We start from the raw sequence: 21,034 nt of genomic DNA, 5'->3' as shown, positions 1-21,034 counted from the left end.
TTACTGGTCCAGGCCCTCATAGCACATCCATGCAAAAGGGGACATGCTCTCCCCAGTATCTCATCATTCTTCCCAAAGGATTTTCTCTGTGTAGAATTTCTCTGAGTGCATTATTTTTTCTCCCCCCACCTTTTTTTTAAAAAGATTTATTTGTTTACTTACTTGAGAGAGAGTGCAGTGGGGAGGGATGGAGGGAGAGAGAGTCACAGGCAGACTCTACTCTGAGCATGGAGCCCGATGGTGGGGGAACTCAGTCTCACAACCCTGAGATTACCACCTGAGCAGAAACCAAAGGTTGGACACTCAACTGCCTGCACCACCCAGGCCCCCCAAAGTTGTTTTATTTATTTATTTATTTATTTATTTATTTATAAGTAGACTCCACACCCAATGCCGGGCTTGAACTCATGACCGTGAACACCCAATGCCGGGCTTGAACTCATGACCGTGAAATCAAGATCTGAGATGAGATCAAGAATCAGATATTTAACCAATTGAGACACCTAGGTGCCTGTTGTTTATTTTTCTTTAAAAATTACCCAAGCATTGATGAAAATGCCCCCCACCTGTAGTATTTCTGAGGGTTTCCAGGTGGGGACCATGTCCACTGGCCATCCGGCCTCCCGGGTCAGCTGCCCAGCTTTGCCCCCGTGCATGTGTGCAATCTGCTTGGCTTCCTCATTTCTTAACCCCTCTTAAGCCACAGCTAACAGGCTTTCAGAACAGGGCAGAAGTTAAAATTGAGTAGCAGACCTCTTCCTCTTGCCCACTCACCCTCAGAAGACTTCTCCTGGCCGGTCTGTCTCCTCAAGTCTAGTTTGTGCCCATTCTCCAGGGACTAATTTTCCTGGACACTTTTCCCCAGTTTCTGAGAACTCCAAATATCCATTACTTTTGGTGGCACAGCTGTCATGAAATCTGTCCTGGGCCAGGCTGTGGGCCTAGGCTTTTGCCTCAGAAAAGAGCCATGAGAGAACTTGTCTCGGCAACAGGTAGGCACCTTAGCCTTACATGGCTAGCCAGGTGTAACTTAGCACTAAGTACTGGACACATCAAGTCCCAATGGCCAGAGTGAACCCAAGAGTGAACTTTTCTCCTTCCTGTTAGAACATTCTGCAGGATAGCAGGGAGGATTGGAGCTGATGTAAACCAGCAGACACTTATCAAGCACCTTCTTTGTGTCATACGTGTGCTGGACAGCAGAGGGTCCAACAGAGGACACGCCCTGTGCTCATGGAACTGACACATTGGGAGCTGGAGAGGCCGCGTGCACAGGGCCATCAGGGACACCCAAGTGTTTGGGAGTGTAACAGTAATCTCACCCGGCCTGAGGTGTGGTAGGGGTTGCATGGGGGAGTACACGTGAAGTGCCGAGTATGTGGGGTGGACATAATAAACAGGTACTAGAGTGATCGGTCCTGGCCACAGGACTCAGCCCGAGTGCATGTCCAGCAGGCTGCTGCTTCTAGCAACAGTGGTTTCACGGAGAGGGGTTTATAACTTTTCCACGGTACCCACAGCTAGGAAGTGAGACACCCAGGATTCAAAACTGATGCATCAGACCCATTTCCAAGCTCCTGTCTGTTTTGCCTCTGGCTTTTCTGCCCCTGGGGTGGTCCCCATGAGATGGGCTGTAGCATGGGCATAGCTCTGAAGCGTCCCCCTTTCTCCAGATCCCTGAAATAAGGCAGCCCAGAGGGTGGATTCTGGTCGTTTCTCCATCATCAGAAATAAAATACGCTTCCTTGTTAAGTCCTGGGATAGCCAAGCCTGTGGACTGTACTAAGAGCTTCTCAGGCTGAAGGAGGTGATTCAGAGGGAGCACCTGCCTCCCTTAGCACCACCCCCCACCCTGAGCACTTTGGGGCAACCTGGAAAATACCCGTGTGTGGCCCCAGGCGTCCTTCTGCACAATTTGGTGGAAGGGGCACTGGCAGGAGTTCCCACAACATACTGATGGTGATAATGGTAACAAGAATGAGAAGAATAGCAATCCTTTCTGTGCCAGGCACTGTTCTAAGCACCTGCCTGTGTGAGCTCATCCCATCCTCAAAACAACCCTGTGAGGTGGATACTGTTATCAGCGAGTGAGGAAACAGGCATACACAGATTGAGGTCACACACCTAGCAGAGGGGCCAATGACACGGGACTTTTTATAAAAGTGCTGTCTGTAGGAAAAAGGGAGATGGGAGGCCAGTAGTGGCTGCCAGGGACAGAGCAGTTCTGCCAGCTCGCCAGCTGCTCCCTCCCCGGGTCCTGGCCTGTCTGCTGAGGAGGGGAGGAGACCTGCTGCGACTGTTTTGCATTTGGGGAGAGGGGTGTGAAAAGTTGCCTCCTGCCTTTCCAGCGAAGTGGGCTTAAAATCTGGAGTTTGGGAGGGTCCCTGAAAAGTCACCACCACTCCCCAGCTCCCCAGCTCTGGTTCACCCCTCCAGAGCCGGGCTGCTGGACCCTCCTTCCTCCATCCTGCTTCAAGGAGATTCCACACCTCCCCAGCTGCTCATTGTCATGCCCACCTCGTTTTCAGGAAGTTTCCCTTTTATTTTGCTCCAGCCCAGCTCTCTCCAGCATGGTTACTCGTTTAAAATGGAGATTGGATTGCCTCGCCCCACCTCAGGCAAGAGCCTGGACCGTGTTTCTGTCTCACTGTGGGTCAAACATATAAATTTTTACGTTTTTCATTAATTGTGTGTGACATCTTGAATATCAATGATAGAAACACATGTAAGCAATGGTGTGCTTTCCTGCCCTTCACCTCCCTTGGCCCCTGCACACCCCTGGGGTGGGCCGTGTGCCCTCCCCCTAAAGACTGCTAACCCCCTGCTGCTGCTACTTCTCAGTGTCATTTTCACCTCCTTGAATCTCACACCTCCTTGTGGCCAAAGCTAGGCCAAGCCACAACGGTGCAAAGAGCAACTGCCTTGTGTGCTCTAGTGGCCCAGGACAGCAGCAGGTGCCCTTGTGGGCTGGAGCCCCCCCGGGGGGCGGGGGATTCGTTTGGCTCAAATGATGGGTAGTTAACATTAAAAACTCAGCTTCACAGGGCACCTGGGTGCCTCAGTTGGTTAAGCGTCTGCCTTCAGCTCAGGTCATGATAGAGTTCCTGGCTCAGTGGGGAGTCTGCTTCTCCCTCCAACCCTCCCCCATCTCATGCTCTCTCTCTCATTCTCTCTCTTGCAAATAAATAAATCTTAAAAAACAAACAAAAAAAACCCCTCAGCTTCACGTAAAAATTCCAATTTCTGGCTACTCTTTAAAAATTTAGACCATCGGGCAACCTGTTGCAGATATGCTCTTGTTGCTGCAGTCAACATGACTCCACCTCCTGGTGGAGGGTAATAGTGGTCTCCTGTTTGCCACAGGCCCCACTGCTCCCTACTGCCCATACCTGCCCCTTTCTCTCATTTATCCACCTGAGCACATGAGATGGGGAAGTTCATTTGCTTCCCTGAACGCCTCTTTCTGCCACTGCAGGGTAAAGCAGTTGAGGTAGTGGGACAGCCAGGACTTGGAGGGCTGGAGTTTAGCCATAGTCAGACCTGGCAAGAAGTGTCCATCTCATAGCCAGCGGCTGCTGACACAGAGCGATGCCTGCCCCTGGTCTCCAGGACTTCCCTTTACTGTCTGTCACCACCCCTGCCCTTCTCCCGGGATGCTTACTTCCCAGTGTGCCAGTGCAAGGCCATGGTTCTATGAGACAGGCAGCTCTGGTCAGGGACAGCTCTGAGGCACAGCTGGTGAAGCCGTGCTCTGCTTAACTGTCCCCTCCCCCCACACTGTACCCTCTCACTTAGGGGAAAGATAATACTAGATTTGCCTTGCTGCCACCAGGAGGCTCCTAGGACAGTGTGTGGCATCTCCAGACCAGTAGGCAAAATGGTCAGGGAGCTGGGACCTGGGAGGTACAGGGGACTCGCTGTTTTGGAAGCGTGCGTGGCAGGAAAGCACCTGCTCGTTGTCACCCACTTCTGCTGGGCTGGGGCCCATGTGTGCCTAGTGGAACTCCTCACGTGTTATCTCCCTTATGAGGGTCACCACTCACTACTCTGGGACCCGCCTGGCCCATTGGGTATAGTCCCCACACTACTTCCCCTCTCTACCCAAGCCAGAATCCCAGCTGGCTCCCAGTGTCACCCCGCATTGTGGAAATGCCGACAGCTGACACCAGGAGTGTTTGTGCAGAAAGCTGTGCCAGGGCTCTAGAGAAGTAAAGAAGATGTGGTCCAGCCCTCAGACCCCTGCCTGCCCCACCCTAGTGGGGAAATGTGACAGGAAAATAACTCCCAACTCCCAGATTTGAAGGGAGAAGTAGTGGGGCATGCTCCCGAGAAGGGACAGAATGGCCATGTAGCTGAGCTAGGAGCTTTGTGTTTGGACTCGCAGACGGACAAGCCACAGAACCTCTGTGACCTCAGGGGTCATCACTGACAGGTGCTGAGCAAGGCCTTTTTGGTGTGGTAGCTATGAGGAGTCAAATGGCCTAACAGCCGCAAAGGCCCCTGGCTGTCACCTGCCACTTGGCCAGCACTTCCTAGACACGAGCATGTGGCTGAGAGGAAGGAGACCTGGCTGGTAGGAGAGGGCTGGGGAGGAAGGGAGCTTCAGGAGGCGGTTCCTTAGAGAGGGAATGTTCTCATAGGTGGAGGAAAGGTGAAACGGCAGAGTACATTCATTGGCAGACTCTGAGGTGCCCTGCCAGGGGCTGGAGCCGCTGACAAGTTAGGCATCATCTCCATCCTCAGGGACGCCATACCAGGAAACAGCAGGAGCAGAGGCTGCGTGAGGGGCAAGCGGGGCTGAGGGCAGTTCAGGGAGGGCCTGGAATGGTATGGTCAGCCGGGAGAGCTTCAGACACCCATGGGGGTTGGCTATGGGCTGACAACGCCAGAGTGATGGGAGGGTAATACCTGGGAGGCGGCCCTGCAGAGGGCAGAGCCAAGCCACTGAATGCACCTGCCCTGAGTGATGGACTTGCTAGGCCTTGGCCTCAGATTTGAGGAAAAGGGGTTTTTTTGAGCTGCTAGGGGAAGGCAGAGGGAAAGAGGGACAGAGCAGAGGTGGTACAAGGGTGGTACAAGGGGTCTACAGGAGGTTTGGTTGTTGAGGAGTGGTGCTGGCTGGGTTCATGCTGTAAGGGTTGAGCCTAAGCAGCCCCCGGAGGAGCTATGACGAAACAGCTGCCTCGGAATGGGGAGAGAATAGGACAGCGGCCGGCCAGGCTCAGGGGGGTCTGAGGGACCTCACTTTGGGGATGCCCAGATTACCCAGAATCCACCCATCCCTGGTGGGGTGACTGCCAAAGTGACTTTTCTGGTGGACATGCAGGCTCCTGTCTCAAGCTGAGACGTTCTCCTTGGCTGCAGGTATGACTGCCCCAGCCCTAGGAAAATATTAATAGGCCCCTAGGGCTGAGAGTAAGAATTTAAATGTAAAACTACTTCCTCTTCTTGGCCCCTACCTGCCACTGAAGGAAGCTGTGACCCAGGGGCCTGAGCTGCCTGCACCCCTGGATTGAGTTCACTCCCACCCCCTGCCCTGCCTTGGGTGGCAGGAGGACATGGCGACATTGGGGGAGGTGGGGCGCTGGGGTGGGAGCTCTGAGGCTGAGAGGGCCAGGTGGCGGCACCCCAGGAGCCGGGGATGCCACTGGGGCTCATTGTTCTGACAGGCTGTGTGGACCCTGAGATGCTGTCCCCTCGTTAACCTCTTGGTTTCCAAGAGCCTTGGAACTTCTAGTGCCCTGGACTAGCCGGGGGGTGAGTGGGGCAGTTTTCATTTTTACCTGCCAAATCCAAGCTTCCCCCTTTACCAAGCTGTTCCCCTGGGCAAAGGCCTTAACGTTTCTGACTCTGTCTCGCCACTGGTAAAATGGGGAGACTAAATGCGACCGTGCATGGTCATGCCTTGGGCTTTTGTGCAAGTTATCCAGTCTGCCCTGGCTCTTCTTCCTGGTTAACCACACTGTGAGCAGCAGAAAGAGCTGGGGGTCCACTGGATTGGGTAGGTCAAGATGTGAATGTTACCCTGCAGGGCAGAATTGGTGGCTGGGGGGGCTTCTGAGGCCCACACACAGTCGGCATGAGAGCACACTGAGGAGGGAGTGGTGAGGGCTAAATTCTGTTCAGTTGTTACGGGAACCAGCCAGTTCACAGGGCACGAGCTCAGGCAGGACTCTGGAGAGACAGGAGGGCTTCCTGCAGGAGGAAGGGATGGATTTTGAAGAACGCTGGTGATGGTATCAATTCGAGGTTTACGAGCACTCCCTATGGGCCATACACAGCTGGGCAATTCAGTGTAGCCCATCATGACCACCAGAAGGCAAAGGCTGCCACTGTCCCCACTTTTACAGAAGAGAAAACCGAGGTACAGAAGAGAAGTAACTTGCTTAAGACTGCAGGCTGAGTCAGTGCCTCAAGCTCCTTGATGAGGGTTTCCAGGTGAGGGGCCAGCCCCAAGCTGGGCAGGGAGCAGCTGGCAGACGGGCACAAGGAGGCAGGCTGGGGCTGGGACAGCAACCAAGGCAGTGGTGAGGGGCCCAAACAGAGGTGCTGGAACATGGGTCTCAAAGCTGCCTGGTGCTTCCATGGTGCTAGGCAGCTGCTGGATCCCCCAGCTTCCTCCTTGGTCCTCAGGGCAGGAGCATGGGACAGCAGCCTGTACCCTCTTTGGCAGACTTCGACCCAGTTGGGGTAGAGGTGGGGGCTGTTCCCAGGGACTAGTATCTGCCTGGGATGCCTCCTCAACAGGTGCAGGGACGTGGCCCTGGAGGCCTCTGTGACTCTGACATCACCTGCCTGCCTCATGGCTGACCTCGTCCTGGATCTGTTGCCTTTGGCCTGGCCTGACTCTGCCCACCCCACCCCCCAAATCACCATTTCACCAGCCATGAGAAAATGCCTGGTACGATGGGTTGGCCACTGGCTCTGGAGCCATGGGACACGGTTTCAGATCCTGGCGCTGCCGCTGTCTAGCTGGATGACCTCAGAAATGTTATTTTACATTGTTGTGTCTCGGGTTCTTCAACCGTAAAATGGGGATAATCAAAGTCATACCTCAGAGGGCTGTTGTGAGAGTCAAGCAAGTTTAACGTGGTAAAGTCTTCCAACAGCATCAGATGGTTCACTTACATGAATGAATGAATTATTCATTGTTTTGAACATTGATCATTCCTGTAACTCTAACAGCAGTATTTCCACATACCCTTTCTGAGACTTACAGTGCTGGGTCCTCAACAGCTAAGCTCCAAGCCCTGTCAGGAGCCACTCTCCAGCTAGCGGGCAAGACCCAAGGGACAACGGTCATGGTAGGAGGAAGCCCATGATACTGGGGGGTCATGCGTAAGGCCAAGGACAAGGCATCTCTCGCCTGGCTTACTTTCAGCATTGGCCTTTGCCTGGATCTCTGGATCCCTGTCTGGCTGTTTCTGCCCTGCTGCTAGTGGTCCAGGCATGGTCCCGGCAGTGGAGTTTGGATTTGATGGAGTAGCTAAGCAGGGGCTGAGGTATTAACATAAGACTTGGGTCATAGAGTTCTCCAAAGATAACCAGGCGGGCTTCCACTAAAGGTCCTGAGATCCTCCCACAGAACAGGATGACCGTAAGTGAGATATGTTAGAGGGAATCAGAAGAGTAGTGGGTTAGATCTGGGGTGCCACACAAGATTCCCCTCTGGCTCAGTTGCCTGCTTCTGGCTGCCAAGGTGCTGCATTACAATGGTTCTAAGATTGAGCAGGGAAGAAGGCAGCGGTCATTTATGATGTCTGCCATGGCTTGGGAGTGGGAGGAGCTGCACTCCTGCTGCATACTCACCATCTGAAACCCCGCGGTATTTGAGGTCCTTTATTGCATAAAATAACACACATGGTCTGGTGGTGGGGGGGGTGAAGTCTTAATAATGGAGCAAGCAGAACGCACTGATGGCTTCCTGGAGGGGTGGAGTGGTGTGGTCCAGAGCTGGGCTTGCATTATCAGAGATGTGAGACAGTGGGTTAGAGCAATGTCTTGGGGAGCGGAGAGTGGAGAGTGAAACCTTAAGGGATACCAAGTGGCCTAGACCCCCCAGCCGGACAGCACACCATCTCTGCACAGCCTGCAAGGCCACAGCCCCGGGGAAGCTGCCCATTTCTGGGAATTGTGCAGAAGGGAAGGGCAGCTCCTGGAATGCAGAGCCATTTCCTCCACATGGGTTGGGTTGCTCCCCCCAACATGTCCTCATCCCCCTGAGCTGGGCACACCCAGACATCATGGCGATGAGATTAGCTTCCCAGAGCTGATTCAGCTCAATGTGACTGCAAATCCATTCACTCTCCCAAGAGCTTCATTAATAGTGAACGTGTCCCTTTCTCTTGGAACCTTATTTACCAGACAACTTGTACTTCAACTGAGGGGATGGAGGGAATCTTTAAAATAATTAGTAGAGAAGTAGAGAAGCAAAAAGCTGTGAAAACTAAACTTACAATAAAGTTAGCAGTGTCTTTGGGTGAGGCTCTGGGTTGGCCACTGCCCCAGCTTTAAGAATCTGTGGTCCTATAGTCAGGGCCAGGGAAGCAACCAACAAGGATGAAGAGTGCCCAGTGGGTTAGAGAAATCACAGTGACCATCAAAGAAAAGCTGTGTAATTCTGTAAAACTAATCATCCAAAGAATTTAAGGCAGTGTGGTGTGATGGTTCCCAGCGTGACCTTTATTGTCCAGCTAATCCCCTGCAGATGGTCACTACATGGTGGGGAGGGTTACTGCCGTGGAGCCTCTCCTGGGCCCCAGTTCTTCTGGCCAGGACCATTTGACACTGCTTTGGAAGTGCACCTGCTGTGGGGAAAGAGTACGTGGAGGGGCCAGGGACCCTACAGACTTCTTGACAATATCTGCAGCCAAAGCTATTTCTTTTTTATGGGTCTGCTTACAAAAATGGGCAGTATTTGGGGCTATTCTTTTGGGAAACAAGCTCTGTAGAAGCCCTAGAACTGGGACTCTGGGAGAAGGCAACAGATTTGGTAAGGAATCACAGCCGCTGGGCACTGCTGTTTTGGGGGCTGGAGCCCTCTGTTGTCCCAGGCATTTATATGGATTCCTATAATGGGTCCTCCACCAGACCTCTGCGGTACAGGTACTCTTAGGGCTGTCGATGGGGTTGGTAAGTGGTCCAAATCACTGGGGTTGACCTGGCTGGAGGGAGACCAGGGGCCCAATTACATTGCCTGTCAATGCAAATATGCCTTTGCTGGGGCTTTGCAGTTTTTTTCACCAGCACCTCACACATTCTTCAGCGTCCTGTTCTCCTGATTTATAGATAGGGAAGCAGGGTCCTGGAAGTTAAGAAACTTGTTCCAGGTCACACAAGGAGTCCATGTCGGAGACACGACTGGACCTCAAGCTGCCTGACTGCTGTCACAGGCTATTAAAGTCACTCCCCCCACCCAGGCTGGAGAACCAAGGGAGGCTTTGCACAGGACTATCCTCAGGAGGTCTCAGAACTCTCCCAGCATACTTTGAAAATTGCTTGGTGAAGAGGTTTTTCTGGGCTCATCTGTCCACCCAGCCCCCCACCTCCTAGGAGCATCACCTCCTGCTTCTTGGCCCAAGGGAGGGCTGGCTGGGGAGAAGGATGCTCTGGGGCAGTATCTAGCAGTCAATGAATAGACCCTGAGCCTCCCACGTGTTGGGCCCTGCCTGGTCCTGCGAAAGGCAAGGGAATGAGATGTGGCCCCTGTTCTGTCCTGGCAGAGCTGCTTGGGGAGACGAATCGGCCCTTCAGGAAACAACTTCACACCTTGTAAGATGGTGCTAACCCTGAGAGAGAGGGAGCAAAAGACAGCTGCCAAAAAAAGCTTATTTCTCTGGTTAAAGATGCCCAAAGTGCTTGAATATGTGTTATTAAAATTGCTCAAGCAGCAATGCTGCCTTTGAGGAAAAAGTTTCCAGCATGTGTGTGAATTTGAGCTGCCGGTGCACCTGGGTTGTGGTTCCCCCCCCCTCCCCCAGCCGTGGTTGCCATGGGAACCAGCGCTCAGCCGCCAACGCCCCGCCTAGTGGCTGCTGTTCCAAATGTTGGTTTCTGAGTGGAGGGGGCTGCCTCCAACCTCGGAGCCATTTCCCATGGAAACAACATTCTGAATGATGGTTGATGACTGCCACACAGGCTTGCCATGGAGCTAAGATGGCAGCGGGACTTCTCATGGGGGAGCCTGTGAGTGGAGGAAGGGAGAGAGGGAGGGAGGGAGTCTCTCCAGGGAACAAAGTAAACAAGACTCAAGAGCAAACATTGGAGCACCTTCTCTAAGCTGAACACATTTCATACATTTTAATTTCATGCTTAGAGCAATCCTGCAAAGTATAATTTTCTAACCAATCCCATCTTACAAAGAGGAAACTGAGGCTGTGAACGTAACTTGCCCAACAGTATCACTTACCTGGTCCGTAGAAGAGTATCCAGCATCGAAAACTGGTGGGGGAACTTTAGAGACCCTTGATCCACCTTATAACACCCTCCCACCTCAAAGGGGCCATCCAGAACCCCCAAAAAGTAAAGAACTGACATTCTAGAATGATCTCTAAAAAGATCTAGAAAGATCTCTGATCTTCTAGTTGAATAGTCTAGAGAGGAGGGGAGGTTCTTGTGAATGTAAGCAGTTTGCTCTTTAACCACCAACCAACTTTTTATCCTGTGGTGTCTTTCGTCATAGCCTGTAATGACTGAAAAAAATTTTTCTCTTTACCACTTGAGTCCACCCTATTTGGTAGGAGTGTGATACATTTTGACTGCCCTCCCCACTTACAAAGACATTGTTTAGTCAGGGATTATTTGCAGGGAGGCTGAAAGCCTGGAATAAACATGTCCATCAGGAGAAGAGCCTTTATGAACTGGGGGGAGGGGCCGGTTCTGGACCCTTTCTTTTACCCCTGCTACACCTTCTTTCCTTCGTGGGCCCACACTTGATTCCAGAAGGGCTTTTCTGTGTGACTGGTCTGACTTGGTAGAAGGAGGGAGATGGTCTTAACTGCCGGCTGGGAGGTTTGCCCCTTCGCCCTCTCCATGGTCAGGGCCAATGCTGTGGCTAGTAGGTGGTCTGACAGTGGTTCAGAAATGCCTTCAGCTAGCCTTTTTGCCCTTTGCTAATGCTCTCCCCGGCTTTGGTAATAGAGACAGGGGCAAAATGCCATCCCTTGCTCTTCTGTGCACATTAAATATAGACAATTTCAAGGGCACTGGTGGCCTCTGCACCAGTAACTGCAGGGTGCAGAGTAGAAGGACATGCCTCCCATAGGATGTGATTACTGGGCCCAGGGCTGACCTGTGAAGAGGGGGCCCTACGGGTCTGCAGAGGACTTAGTATGACCCCAGGGTACACTGGGCAAACATAAAGCTGGTTGGGAGAGCGAATAGAGTGTGAGAGGCTGTGGTATAGCCGCTACTGGAGAGGTCAGCATTGGTGACCCGTGACAGCCTTGAATGTCCAGTGAAGGAGCCGGGACTTGGCCCATCAGCCTTGGGCAGCACTAAAGGGCTTTTTACCGTGAGGGATCCGGTCCAATTTTTGTGCTGACTGTGCTTTCTAACCTGCTTCCATTGAGTCTTATTTGGGAGGGAGCCCCGAGTTGGCTGCCTGTGGTCTCTCAGGAGCTCAACCCCTGAGTGTGGAACTCTCTGAAAGGAAGGAACCCCTCACTTGACCATTTCCTGCCAGCTGCCTTGTTTGGCAAGCAGGTCCCAGGTGGTTCTGCTGTGGGTGGTCTGTACCAATTCAGAGATTCAGTTCATGTCCTCTATCATACTTACTAGTGAAGATTTCTTACCTTGTTTTATTTTGAGAAGAATATCAAGAGAAATAATTTCCCTTCTTGATATCTTCCCACCCACTGAGTATTTTTTATTCATGTTACTGCCAGCAGAGAATGGAAAGAAGCTTTAAAAACAGCCTCTTTCACAGGCAAACATGCTCACCCTGGCCCTGTGTCACTGTCCACCCTCAGCGAAGATGGCAGGTAAGGAGAGACTGACACTTTGCTCCCCTGACCTGAGAGGCGGAAAGAGGGAGTTGGACCTTGCTTTCTTCTCCCCAGTTCTGTTTCCTTCCAGCTGCCCTGTGGCCCCTTTGGACCTCCATCTCGTGTCATGTGGGAAAGCTCAGTTGCCAAAGCCTCAACTTGTCCCCACCTTTACCCTACTTAGGGAGACTGGGCACCAGATGCTGGGGCTGCAGCCGGCCCCTGGGCCTAGTATCTTGCACTTAAGGAGCTCAAATCCTCACCTGAAGGACATGGAGTCCTACATTTTCAGGTAGCCAGAACGTTCATTTGGTGGGAATATTAATTTATTTTTTTACTTGAAGATAGTTGACACAGAATATTCTATTAGTTTCAGGGGTACTAACTTAGTGATTCATCAACTCTATACACTCTGTTTGGCTCACCACAGATGTAGCCATCTGTCACCATGCAGTGCTGTTACAGTACTATTGCCTATGTTCCCTGTGCTGTGCCTTTTATTCTCATTGGTGGGAATATTTTAATATTGTTAAACTTTCCCGAGATACATATACAATATTAGCTTACTGTAGCAAGTGTTGAGAAAAATTGAGAAAGTGCCCCCAAATCTGCCAGTCCTTTCTGTGCCTAGAACCACATCTAGACATACAGATTCATTCATGGAAATGCAATCATATGTACTTGTGGTTTCACAGCCTGTTTGGGGCTCTTTTCATGCATAATATATTAATGTTCCTAGGTTAGGGACTATCATCCTTTATAATGGCTGCACAGTATTGCACTGTGTAGATAAATTTTTCTTTAACAACCCCCCCCCGCAACATTTAAGTGATTTCCGTTTTCCCCTGTTCTTCACATCTTTGTACACTTGTCTGATTATTTCCTAGAATAAATCGTCATATACCCTACAGCTTCGAGAGAGGGTATGTCATTTTAAATTTTGGTATATTTATGCGAGTGTATTCTCAGTCCAGTCGGGACAGATTTACATGCTCATCCGCAGTGTATGAAGCGCCTATACTTCCTCGCACTGCAGGGAAATCCTAAATGTCAACATCAAGCTTCAGTAACTGCAGAGCGTTTTGCAATGCCTTTCTCCCGTAACCTCATGCAAATCAGCGTGGCCACATATCCCACATTTGTGTCTAACACCCTTTTGTTGCTATCTAGAACTGAGGACTCTTTTAGGGCTGCACATAACTGAAAAATCCAGCTCTTTCATCTGATGGGTTAGGAAAGTATGGCTTGGCGCAGCCTTCCCAAGCAGCAACGAAGCACGTGGGACACCCAGTCTGCACCCTTAAGTGTCCCCGTCATGCCTATGCCATGCCTGTCTGCCTCCCGGATTGCGCAGAGCTTTTTCTTTCCTGGTACTGTAAGGCAGGATCCAGCTTGCACGCCCTTGGCATGAGGTCAGTGCTCCTGCTACCCAGGAGGAGGCATTGTTCTCCCTGGCACCCTGGAGGGGTCTAGAGTTAGTAGCCCAGGTCCCTGGGCCAAGCGCTCCTTCCACAATCCCTGCCTCCCTCTCCTCCTTGTCACTTCATGATGCTGCTTCCAAAGATCACTCTTCACTTCTCTATTGTTACCTCTTCACAATCAGTCATTATCTATTCAGGCTCAATTATTCTTTAGAATCCTGGCTCCACGTTTCTGTCTCCTTGCCTAGTCACCTTAGCTCGTTGACATCTTAGGATAGACAATTCTTTGTTTTGGGGGATGCGCTGTGCTTCATAGGCTGTGGAACCACAGCCTTGGCCTGTTGACTGGATGCCAGTAACACCCACTCAGTTTTAACAACCGGAATCATCTCCAGATGTTGCAGATGTCCCTAAGGGGCAGAATTGCCCCCAGTTGAGAACCACTGCCTTAGCAGGACTCAGCATCATTAAAACAAAACTTAGCCCTGCTCCTCCCCTTCCTCCTGCCCAGCTAACACAGGGGTTGACCAGTTGTCAAGAGATTCCAGCACAACTGTCTGCATGACAAAGGGCAAGGAGACTGAGGGAGAGGAGCCACAATCACTAAATTCTGAGGGGTTGGGACACAGGGATCCTGAACTCCTCCAGTTAGCAAGGCTGTTATGGCCAGCCTTCCCTTAGCTCAGGCAACCTCAAATCCTTCTGAGTACAGCAGTCCCCTGACCAGAGTTGATGTAAAAGGTGCCATCCCTGCTCAGATTAGCACCCACATGGTTACCTGTACAGGAATAGGGCAGACTTTAATGGTGGAAATGATTCTTTGATATGGCTTTGGCTGTGCTTGCTAAAGACCTCAGGGCATCTAGTAGTATGTGTCCCCAAGACCAGGTATGGCACATGGTTGGTATTCAATAAATGATTGAATCAATATACAATTGGGAGTATTTGGTACTTTCTGAGGTCAGAAAGGAAAAAGCCCCAGGCCTCATTATGCATGTCTTGCTTCCCCAGGTCTGACCTACTAGAAACATGGCAACCAGTGCCGTCCCCAGTGACAACCTCCCCACGTACAAGCTGGTGGTGGTGGGAGATGGGGGTGTGGGCAAGAGTGCCCTCACCATCCAGTTTTTCCAGAAGATCTTTGTGCCTGACTACGACCCCACCATTGAAGACTCCTACCTGAAACACACAGAGATTGACAATCAGTGGGCCATCCTGGATGGTGAGACCCCGGTGGCAGCCCTGCATGGGGCAAGGGGTGGCTTGGGGAGGAAGCAGAGGGTCAGGGGAAGGTGATGAGCTTCACTGGGGCCAGATGGCTTCTCTCATGTTGTCATTGTGACATGGTTGGTATAAGGCCGTGTATGTTTTCCAGGGTGAATTCTGAACAGCTTTGTGGAAACCAAAATGTGTATTCAACAAAGAGGCAAAGCTAGCCTCATGCCAGCTGAGTGATGTCATGTTTGTTATTGCTTGCTGATCAGAAGCTCTGATTAGCATTTACAGATGTCTCCGGCTAATAAAAAAAAGGCGGGGGGGGGGTGGGGAGATAAGTCATTCTTTAGTGAGCATAGTTTATTTTTGCTTGGAGGGAAAAATCTTGCATCTGACTTTGTTTCTAGTTTAGTCTAAGTTGGTCTAGATGAACAGTTCTCCAGTTGTGGTATCCAGGCCAGCACCTAAGAATTACTGGGGAGCTTATCAGAAATGAAAACCCCCAGGCTCTACGATTCAGAAGCTCAGAGGGTGGAGGCCAGCAGTCTGTGTTTTTTTTTTTTTTTTAATTTATTTATTTGACAGACAGAGATCACATAAGGAGAGAGGCAGGCAGAGAGAGAGGAAGGGAAGCAGGCTCCCTGCTGAGCAGAGAGCCCCATGTGGGGCTCGATCCCAGGACCCTGAGATCATGACCTGAGCCTAAGGCAGAGGCTTTAACCCACTGACCCACCCAGGCACCCCAGCAGTCTGTATTTTAACAAGCTCTCCACGTGATGCTGAAGTGGAGAACCGCTGCTCCAGATCATCACTCTCTGAGTCTCTTAAAAAAAGCCATTCAGAATAGACTGTCATTGTAGGAGGGGAGTTTGGAAAGCCACTGGGATACAAGTCCTCTGTCAGCTATATGATTCGCAGGTGTTTGCTTCCAGTGTGGGTTATGTTTTTCATTCTCTTAACAATGTCTTTCAAAGACCAGAGTTTTTAATTTTGAGGAGGTCCCTTTATCAGTTTGTTCTTTTATGGACTGTGCTTTTGGTATCGTGTCTTAAATATTTGCCCAACCCAAGGTCACAAAGGTTTTCCCCTGTGTTTTCTTCTAGTTGTCTAATGGCTTTAGGCTCTGTATTTAGGTTTATGATCCACCCCGAGTTAATTTTTGTATATAGTATGAGATATGGAACAAGGTTTAGTTTTGTTTGGTTTGGTTTGGTTTGTTTTGGTTATTTGTATATGGAGATGCAATTGTTCCAGCACTATTTGTTGAAAAGGTTGTCCTTTCTCCACTGAATTGCCTTTGTACCTTTGATGAAAATTAGTTGCTCATATATTCTGTTTGATCTGACTCTCTTAGCATCAATACCACACTGTCTTGATAACTGTAGCCTTATAATAAGTCCTAAAATCACATTCCATTAAATCCCTAACTTTGTTCCTTTCCGACATTGCTTTGGCCCATCTAGGTCGTTTGCATTTCCACATGAATTTTAGAATCAGTTAAATTAAAAAATTTTAGGTTTTAGACTGAGATTGTGTTAAATCTATATAGATTTATAGATTTGAGAAGAATTGACATCCTAACAGTGTTGAGCCTTCCAATCCATGAATACGGTATTTCTCCATATTTTTAGGTCTTCTCTAATTCTCTCATCAGTTGTTCTTGCAGATTTGCCTGCATAGGTCTCTATATATTTTGTCAGATTTATATATACAGTCTGTATTACAAATGATATTGGTTTTTCATTTCAGTTTTTTTTTTAAGATTTTATTTGTTTATTTGACAGAAAGAGACACAGTGAGAGAGGGAATACAGCAGGGGGAGTGGGATAGAGAGAAGCAGGCTTCCCTCGGAGCAGGGAGCCCAATGTGGGGCTCGATCCCAGGACCCGGGGATCATGACCTGAGCCAAAGGCAGATGCTTAACAACTGAGCCATCTGGGCGCCCCTTCATTTCAGTTTGGAATTGTTTTTTGCTGATATGTAGAAATACAGGAGCATTTTGTAAGTTAACTGTTAACTTGCAACCTTACTAAACTCACTTATTCTAGTGGCTCTTGTAGATTCCTTTGGATTCTACAAACTGTGAGTAACAATAGTTTCACTTCTTTCTGATCTGGATGGCTTCTGATTCTTTTTCTTGCCTTATTTCACTGACTAAAAACATACTTGTCTTGCTCTTGATCTTAAGGAGATCTTTCCTTTTCAGTCTTTCAGCACTAAGTATGATGTTAGCTGTAGGTTTTTTATACATTCCCTTTATCAGGTTGGGGAAGTTCCTTTCTATTTCTAGTTTGCTGAAAATTTTTATGAGGTGTAGATGTTGGCTTTTGTCAAATGCTTCTTGTATGTCTGCTGACATACTCAGATGGTGTTTCTTTTTTAGTATGTCAGTATGGCAAATCACATTAATTTTTCTAATGTTAAACCAACATTTTACCCCTGGGATAAATCCCACCTGGCCATAATGTATTACCCTTTTACATATTGTTGGCTTTTATTTGTTAAAATTTTGTTTAGAATTTTTGCATTTATGTTCTTGAGAGTTATCTTGGTCTGTAGTTTTCTTGTTATGTCTGAGTAATGCTGGCTTTATAGAATGAATTGAGAAGTATGCTCTCTTCTTCAGTTTTCTGGAAGAGTTTGAATAAAATTGGTACTATTTCTTTCTTAAATGTTTAGTAGAATTCACCTATGAGGACATCTGAGGTTGGAGTTTTCTTTGTCAGAAGATCTTTACTTTCAAATTCAATTCCTTTAATAAATCTATGGCCATTCAGGTTGTCTGTTTCTTTTTCAGTGAGTTTTGGTAGTTTGTATTTTCAAAAAGTTGTTCAGTTCATCAAAGTTACCAAATTTACTGACATAAAGTTGTTCATGATATTCTCTTATTATTTTCTTAATAACAGTAGAGTTCATAGTGATGTTGCCTTTCTTATTCCTGATATTGTTAATTTGTGTGTTCCCCTTTTCCCTAATCAGGCAGGCTAGGGATGAAGCAACATCATTGATTTTCACGAGAAAACCAGCTCTTGAGTCCTTTGACTTTTCCCATTTGGTTTCATTGATTTCCACTCTTACCTGCATTATTTCCTTTTGTCTGTCTATTTTGGAATTAATTTGTTCTTCTCTAACTTTTTAAAATGGAAGCTGAGGTCATTGACTGGAACATTTCTTCTTTTCCAAGATATTCATTTGGTGCTAAATTCCTCCAACTACTTCTTTAGCAGCATTCAAGCTATTCTAATACACTATGTCTTCATTTCCATTCAGTTCAAAATACTCTCTAATTTCCCTTTTGAGATCATCTTTGACCCATAGGTTATTTGGAAACATTTAGTAATCAAGTATATTTAGGAATTTTCCAGAGATCCTTCTGTCACTGGTTTCTATTTTATTTTCATTATGTCAGAGAACATACAGTATATTATTTAAATCATTTAAAACTCATTGAGTCTTGTTTTATGACCCAGGATTTGGTCTCTCTGGCTAGATGTTCCATGTGCACACAAAAAGAATGGGTATTCTGCCATTGTTGGGTGGAATGTTTTATGAATGTCTGTTATTTTGTCTGATTTTTGGTTGTTTCAGGCGAGAAGACAGATCTGGTCCTTGTTACTCTATCCTGGTCAGAACCAGTACCAAATCGTCACTTCAAAAAAAAAAAATGTGACAACTTTATATATATATATACACACACATATATATATGTATATATGTATATATAGATATAGATATACTGAATTGTTTACTTTAAAAGGGTGGATATTGTAGTATTTTCATTATATCTTAATTTTTTAAAAAGATTTTATTTATTTGACACAGAGAGAGAGATCACGAGTAGGCAGAGAGGCAGGCAGAGAGAGAGGGAGAAACAGGCTCCCTGCCAAGCAGAAAGCCCAACGCGGTGCTCGATCCCAGGACCCTGAGACCATGACCTGAGCTGAAGGCAGAGGCTTAATCCTCTGAGCCACCCATGTGCCCTATATCTTAATTTTTAAAAGCACCATTCTTCAGGGGTTCATCTGCAGCCCTGAAACTTTGACTAGTTCATCAGGAACCAAGCACACTCCCACCTCAGGGCTTTGCATTTGGTATTCTTTCTGCCTAGAATGTGCTTCCTTCAGAAATATATTCTCACTTCGCGTAGGTCTCCACCCAAATGTTAACTTTATCAAGGAGGTCTTCCCTGACCAGACCATCTCTACTAGTACCCAAACCCCCCACCCCCAACATTCTGTCCCTCTGAACAACTCTTTTTCTTTATTCTACCTTTTACTGGTGAACATATATTTATATTTGTTCAATATATTTATTTGTTTGAGTTTTTGTTGCTCCCCAATAAAATATAAATTTTTGAGAGTAGGGACTTAATTTTATTTACTGCTCTATTCTCAGTGTCTAGAACACTGGTCCTCAGTAAATGTGTGTGAAATGAATGAATGAATGAATGAATGAATGAATCCTGGACAATGTATGTGCAGTCATAAGTTTGATGTGCTAGTTGCATTATAAAATAAATATATATAACCACTAAAATATAAAACTTATATTTATGCACTTTCTAAAATCATCTCATGCATTACCCATCGAATATATACCACAATTTGGGATATACTGAGTTAAAGAAATATAAACAGTTTTTTAATTGTTGGACTTCAAAGAATCGTCCATATACAAACATAATATTGGAGATATATTGGTGGGTATATTGTCCTTAGGGTTTCCCAAAGGACTACTTTTTGCACATCATTCTGGGCTATTTCCACAGAAAATATTCTGGAACACATTGCCTAATGCATGTAGGAGAGAGTAATACCATGCCTGGTACATTGTTGAAGCTCAGTAAATATTATTTCTCTATACAGCCATATTGACTTCTCTTTTTCTTTTTTTAAATTTTTTTTAATTTTAATTTTTTTATTAACATATAATATATTACTTGCCCCAGGGGTACAGGTCTGTGAATCGTTCAGGCTTACGCACTTCACAGCACTCACCATAGCACATACCCTCTCCAGTGTCTGTAACCCAACCACCCTCTCCATACCCCCCTCCCCCCAGCAACCAACCCTCAGTTTGTTTTGTGAAATTAAGAGTCTCTTATGGTTTGTCTCCCTCCTGATCCCATCTTGTTTCATTTTTTCTTTCCCCACCCCTCAAACCGCCCACGTTGCCTCTCAAATTCCTCATATCAGAGAGATCATATGATAATTGTCTTTCTCTGATTGACTTATTTTGCTCAGCATAATACCCTCTAGTTCCACCCACGTCATTGCAAAAGGCAAGATTTCATTTCTTTTGATGGCTGCATAGTATTCCATTGTATATATATACCAAATCTTTATCCATTCATCTGTTGATGGATATCTAGGTTCTTTCCATAGTTTGGCTATTGTGGACATGGCTGCTATAAACATTTGGGTGCACGTGCCCCTTCAGATCACTACATTTCTTTCTTTAGGGTAAATATCCAGTAGTGCAATTGCTAGGTCGTAGGGTAGCTCTATTTTCAAATTTTGGAGGAACCTCCATGCTGTTTCCTAGAGTGGCTGCACCAGCTTGCATTCCCACCAATAATGTAGGAGGGTTCTCCTTTGTCCGCCTCCTTGCCAGCATCTGTCGTTTCCTGACTTGTTAATTTTAGCCATTCTGACTGGTGTGAGGTGGTATCTCATTGTGGTTTTGATTTGTATTTCCCTGATGCGAGTGATATGGAGCACTTTTTCATGTGTCTGTTGGCCATCTGGATGTCTTCTTTGCAGAAATGTCTGTTCATGTCCTCTGCCCGTTTCCTGATTGGATTATTTGCTCTTTGGGTGTTGAGTTTGATAAGTTCTTTATAATTTTGGACACTAGCCCTTTATCTGATATGTCGTTTGCAAATATCTTCTCCCATTCTGTCAGTTGTCTTTTGGTTTTGTTGACTGTTTTCTTTGCTGTGCAAAGCTTTGGATCTTGATGAAGTCCCAATAGTTCATTTTTGCCCTTGCTTCCCTTGCCTTTGGCAATGTTTCTAGGAAGAAGTTGCTGCAGCTGAGGTCAGAGAAGTTGCTACCTGTGTTCTCCTCAAGGATTTTGATGGATTCATTTCTCACATTGAGGTCTTTCATCCATTTTGAGTCTATTTTTGTGTGTGGTATAACGAAATGGTCCAGTTTCACTTTTCTGCATGTGACTGTCCAATTTTCCCAACACCATTTGGTGAAGAGACTGTCTTTTTTCCATTGGACATTCTTTGCTGCTTTGTCGAAGATTAGTTGATCATAGAGTTGAGGGTCTATTTCTGGGCTCTCTATACTCTATTCTGTTCCATTGATCTATGTGTCTGTTTTTGTGGCAGTACCATACTGTCTTGATGATGACAGCTTTGTAATAGAGCTTGAACTCTGGAATTGTGATGCCACCAACTTTGGC

At 47.5% G+C, this 21,034-nt stretch overlaps 1 protein-coding gene across 1 annotated transcript in view; it reads left to right on the top strand.

Annotated features, from left to right (window-relative positions):
• The window catches only part of MRAS (muscle RAS oncogene homolog), a 58,859-nt gene that overhangs the window by 9,149 nt on the left and 28,676 nt on the right, over positions 1–21,034 (top strand). Inside the window, exon 2 of the mRNA XM_080810949.1 lies at positions 14,417–14,627. Within this exon, the coding sequence (XP_080667075.1) occupies positions 14,435–14,627 (193 nt within the window). The 5' untranslated portion in view covers positions 14,417–14,434. The remainder of the gene's footprint in view (positions 1–14,416; positions 14,628–21,034) is intronic.

The sequence above is a fragment of the Martes martes genome, assembly GCF_963455335.1.
Source record: "Martes martes genome assembly, chromosome: 1".
NCBI lineage: Eukaryota > Metazoa > Chordata > Mammalia > Carnivora > Mustelidae > Martes > Martes martes.
Note: the sequence above shows the minus strand (reverse complement) of the source record. Positions and strands in the feature narration are given on the sequence as shown.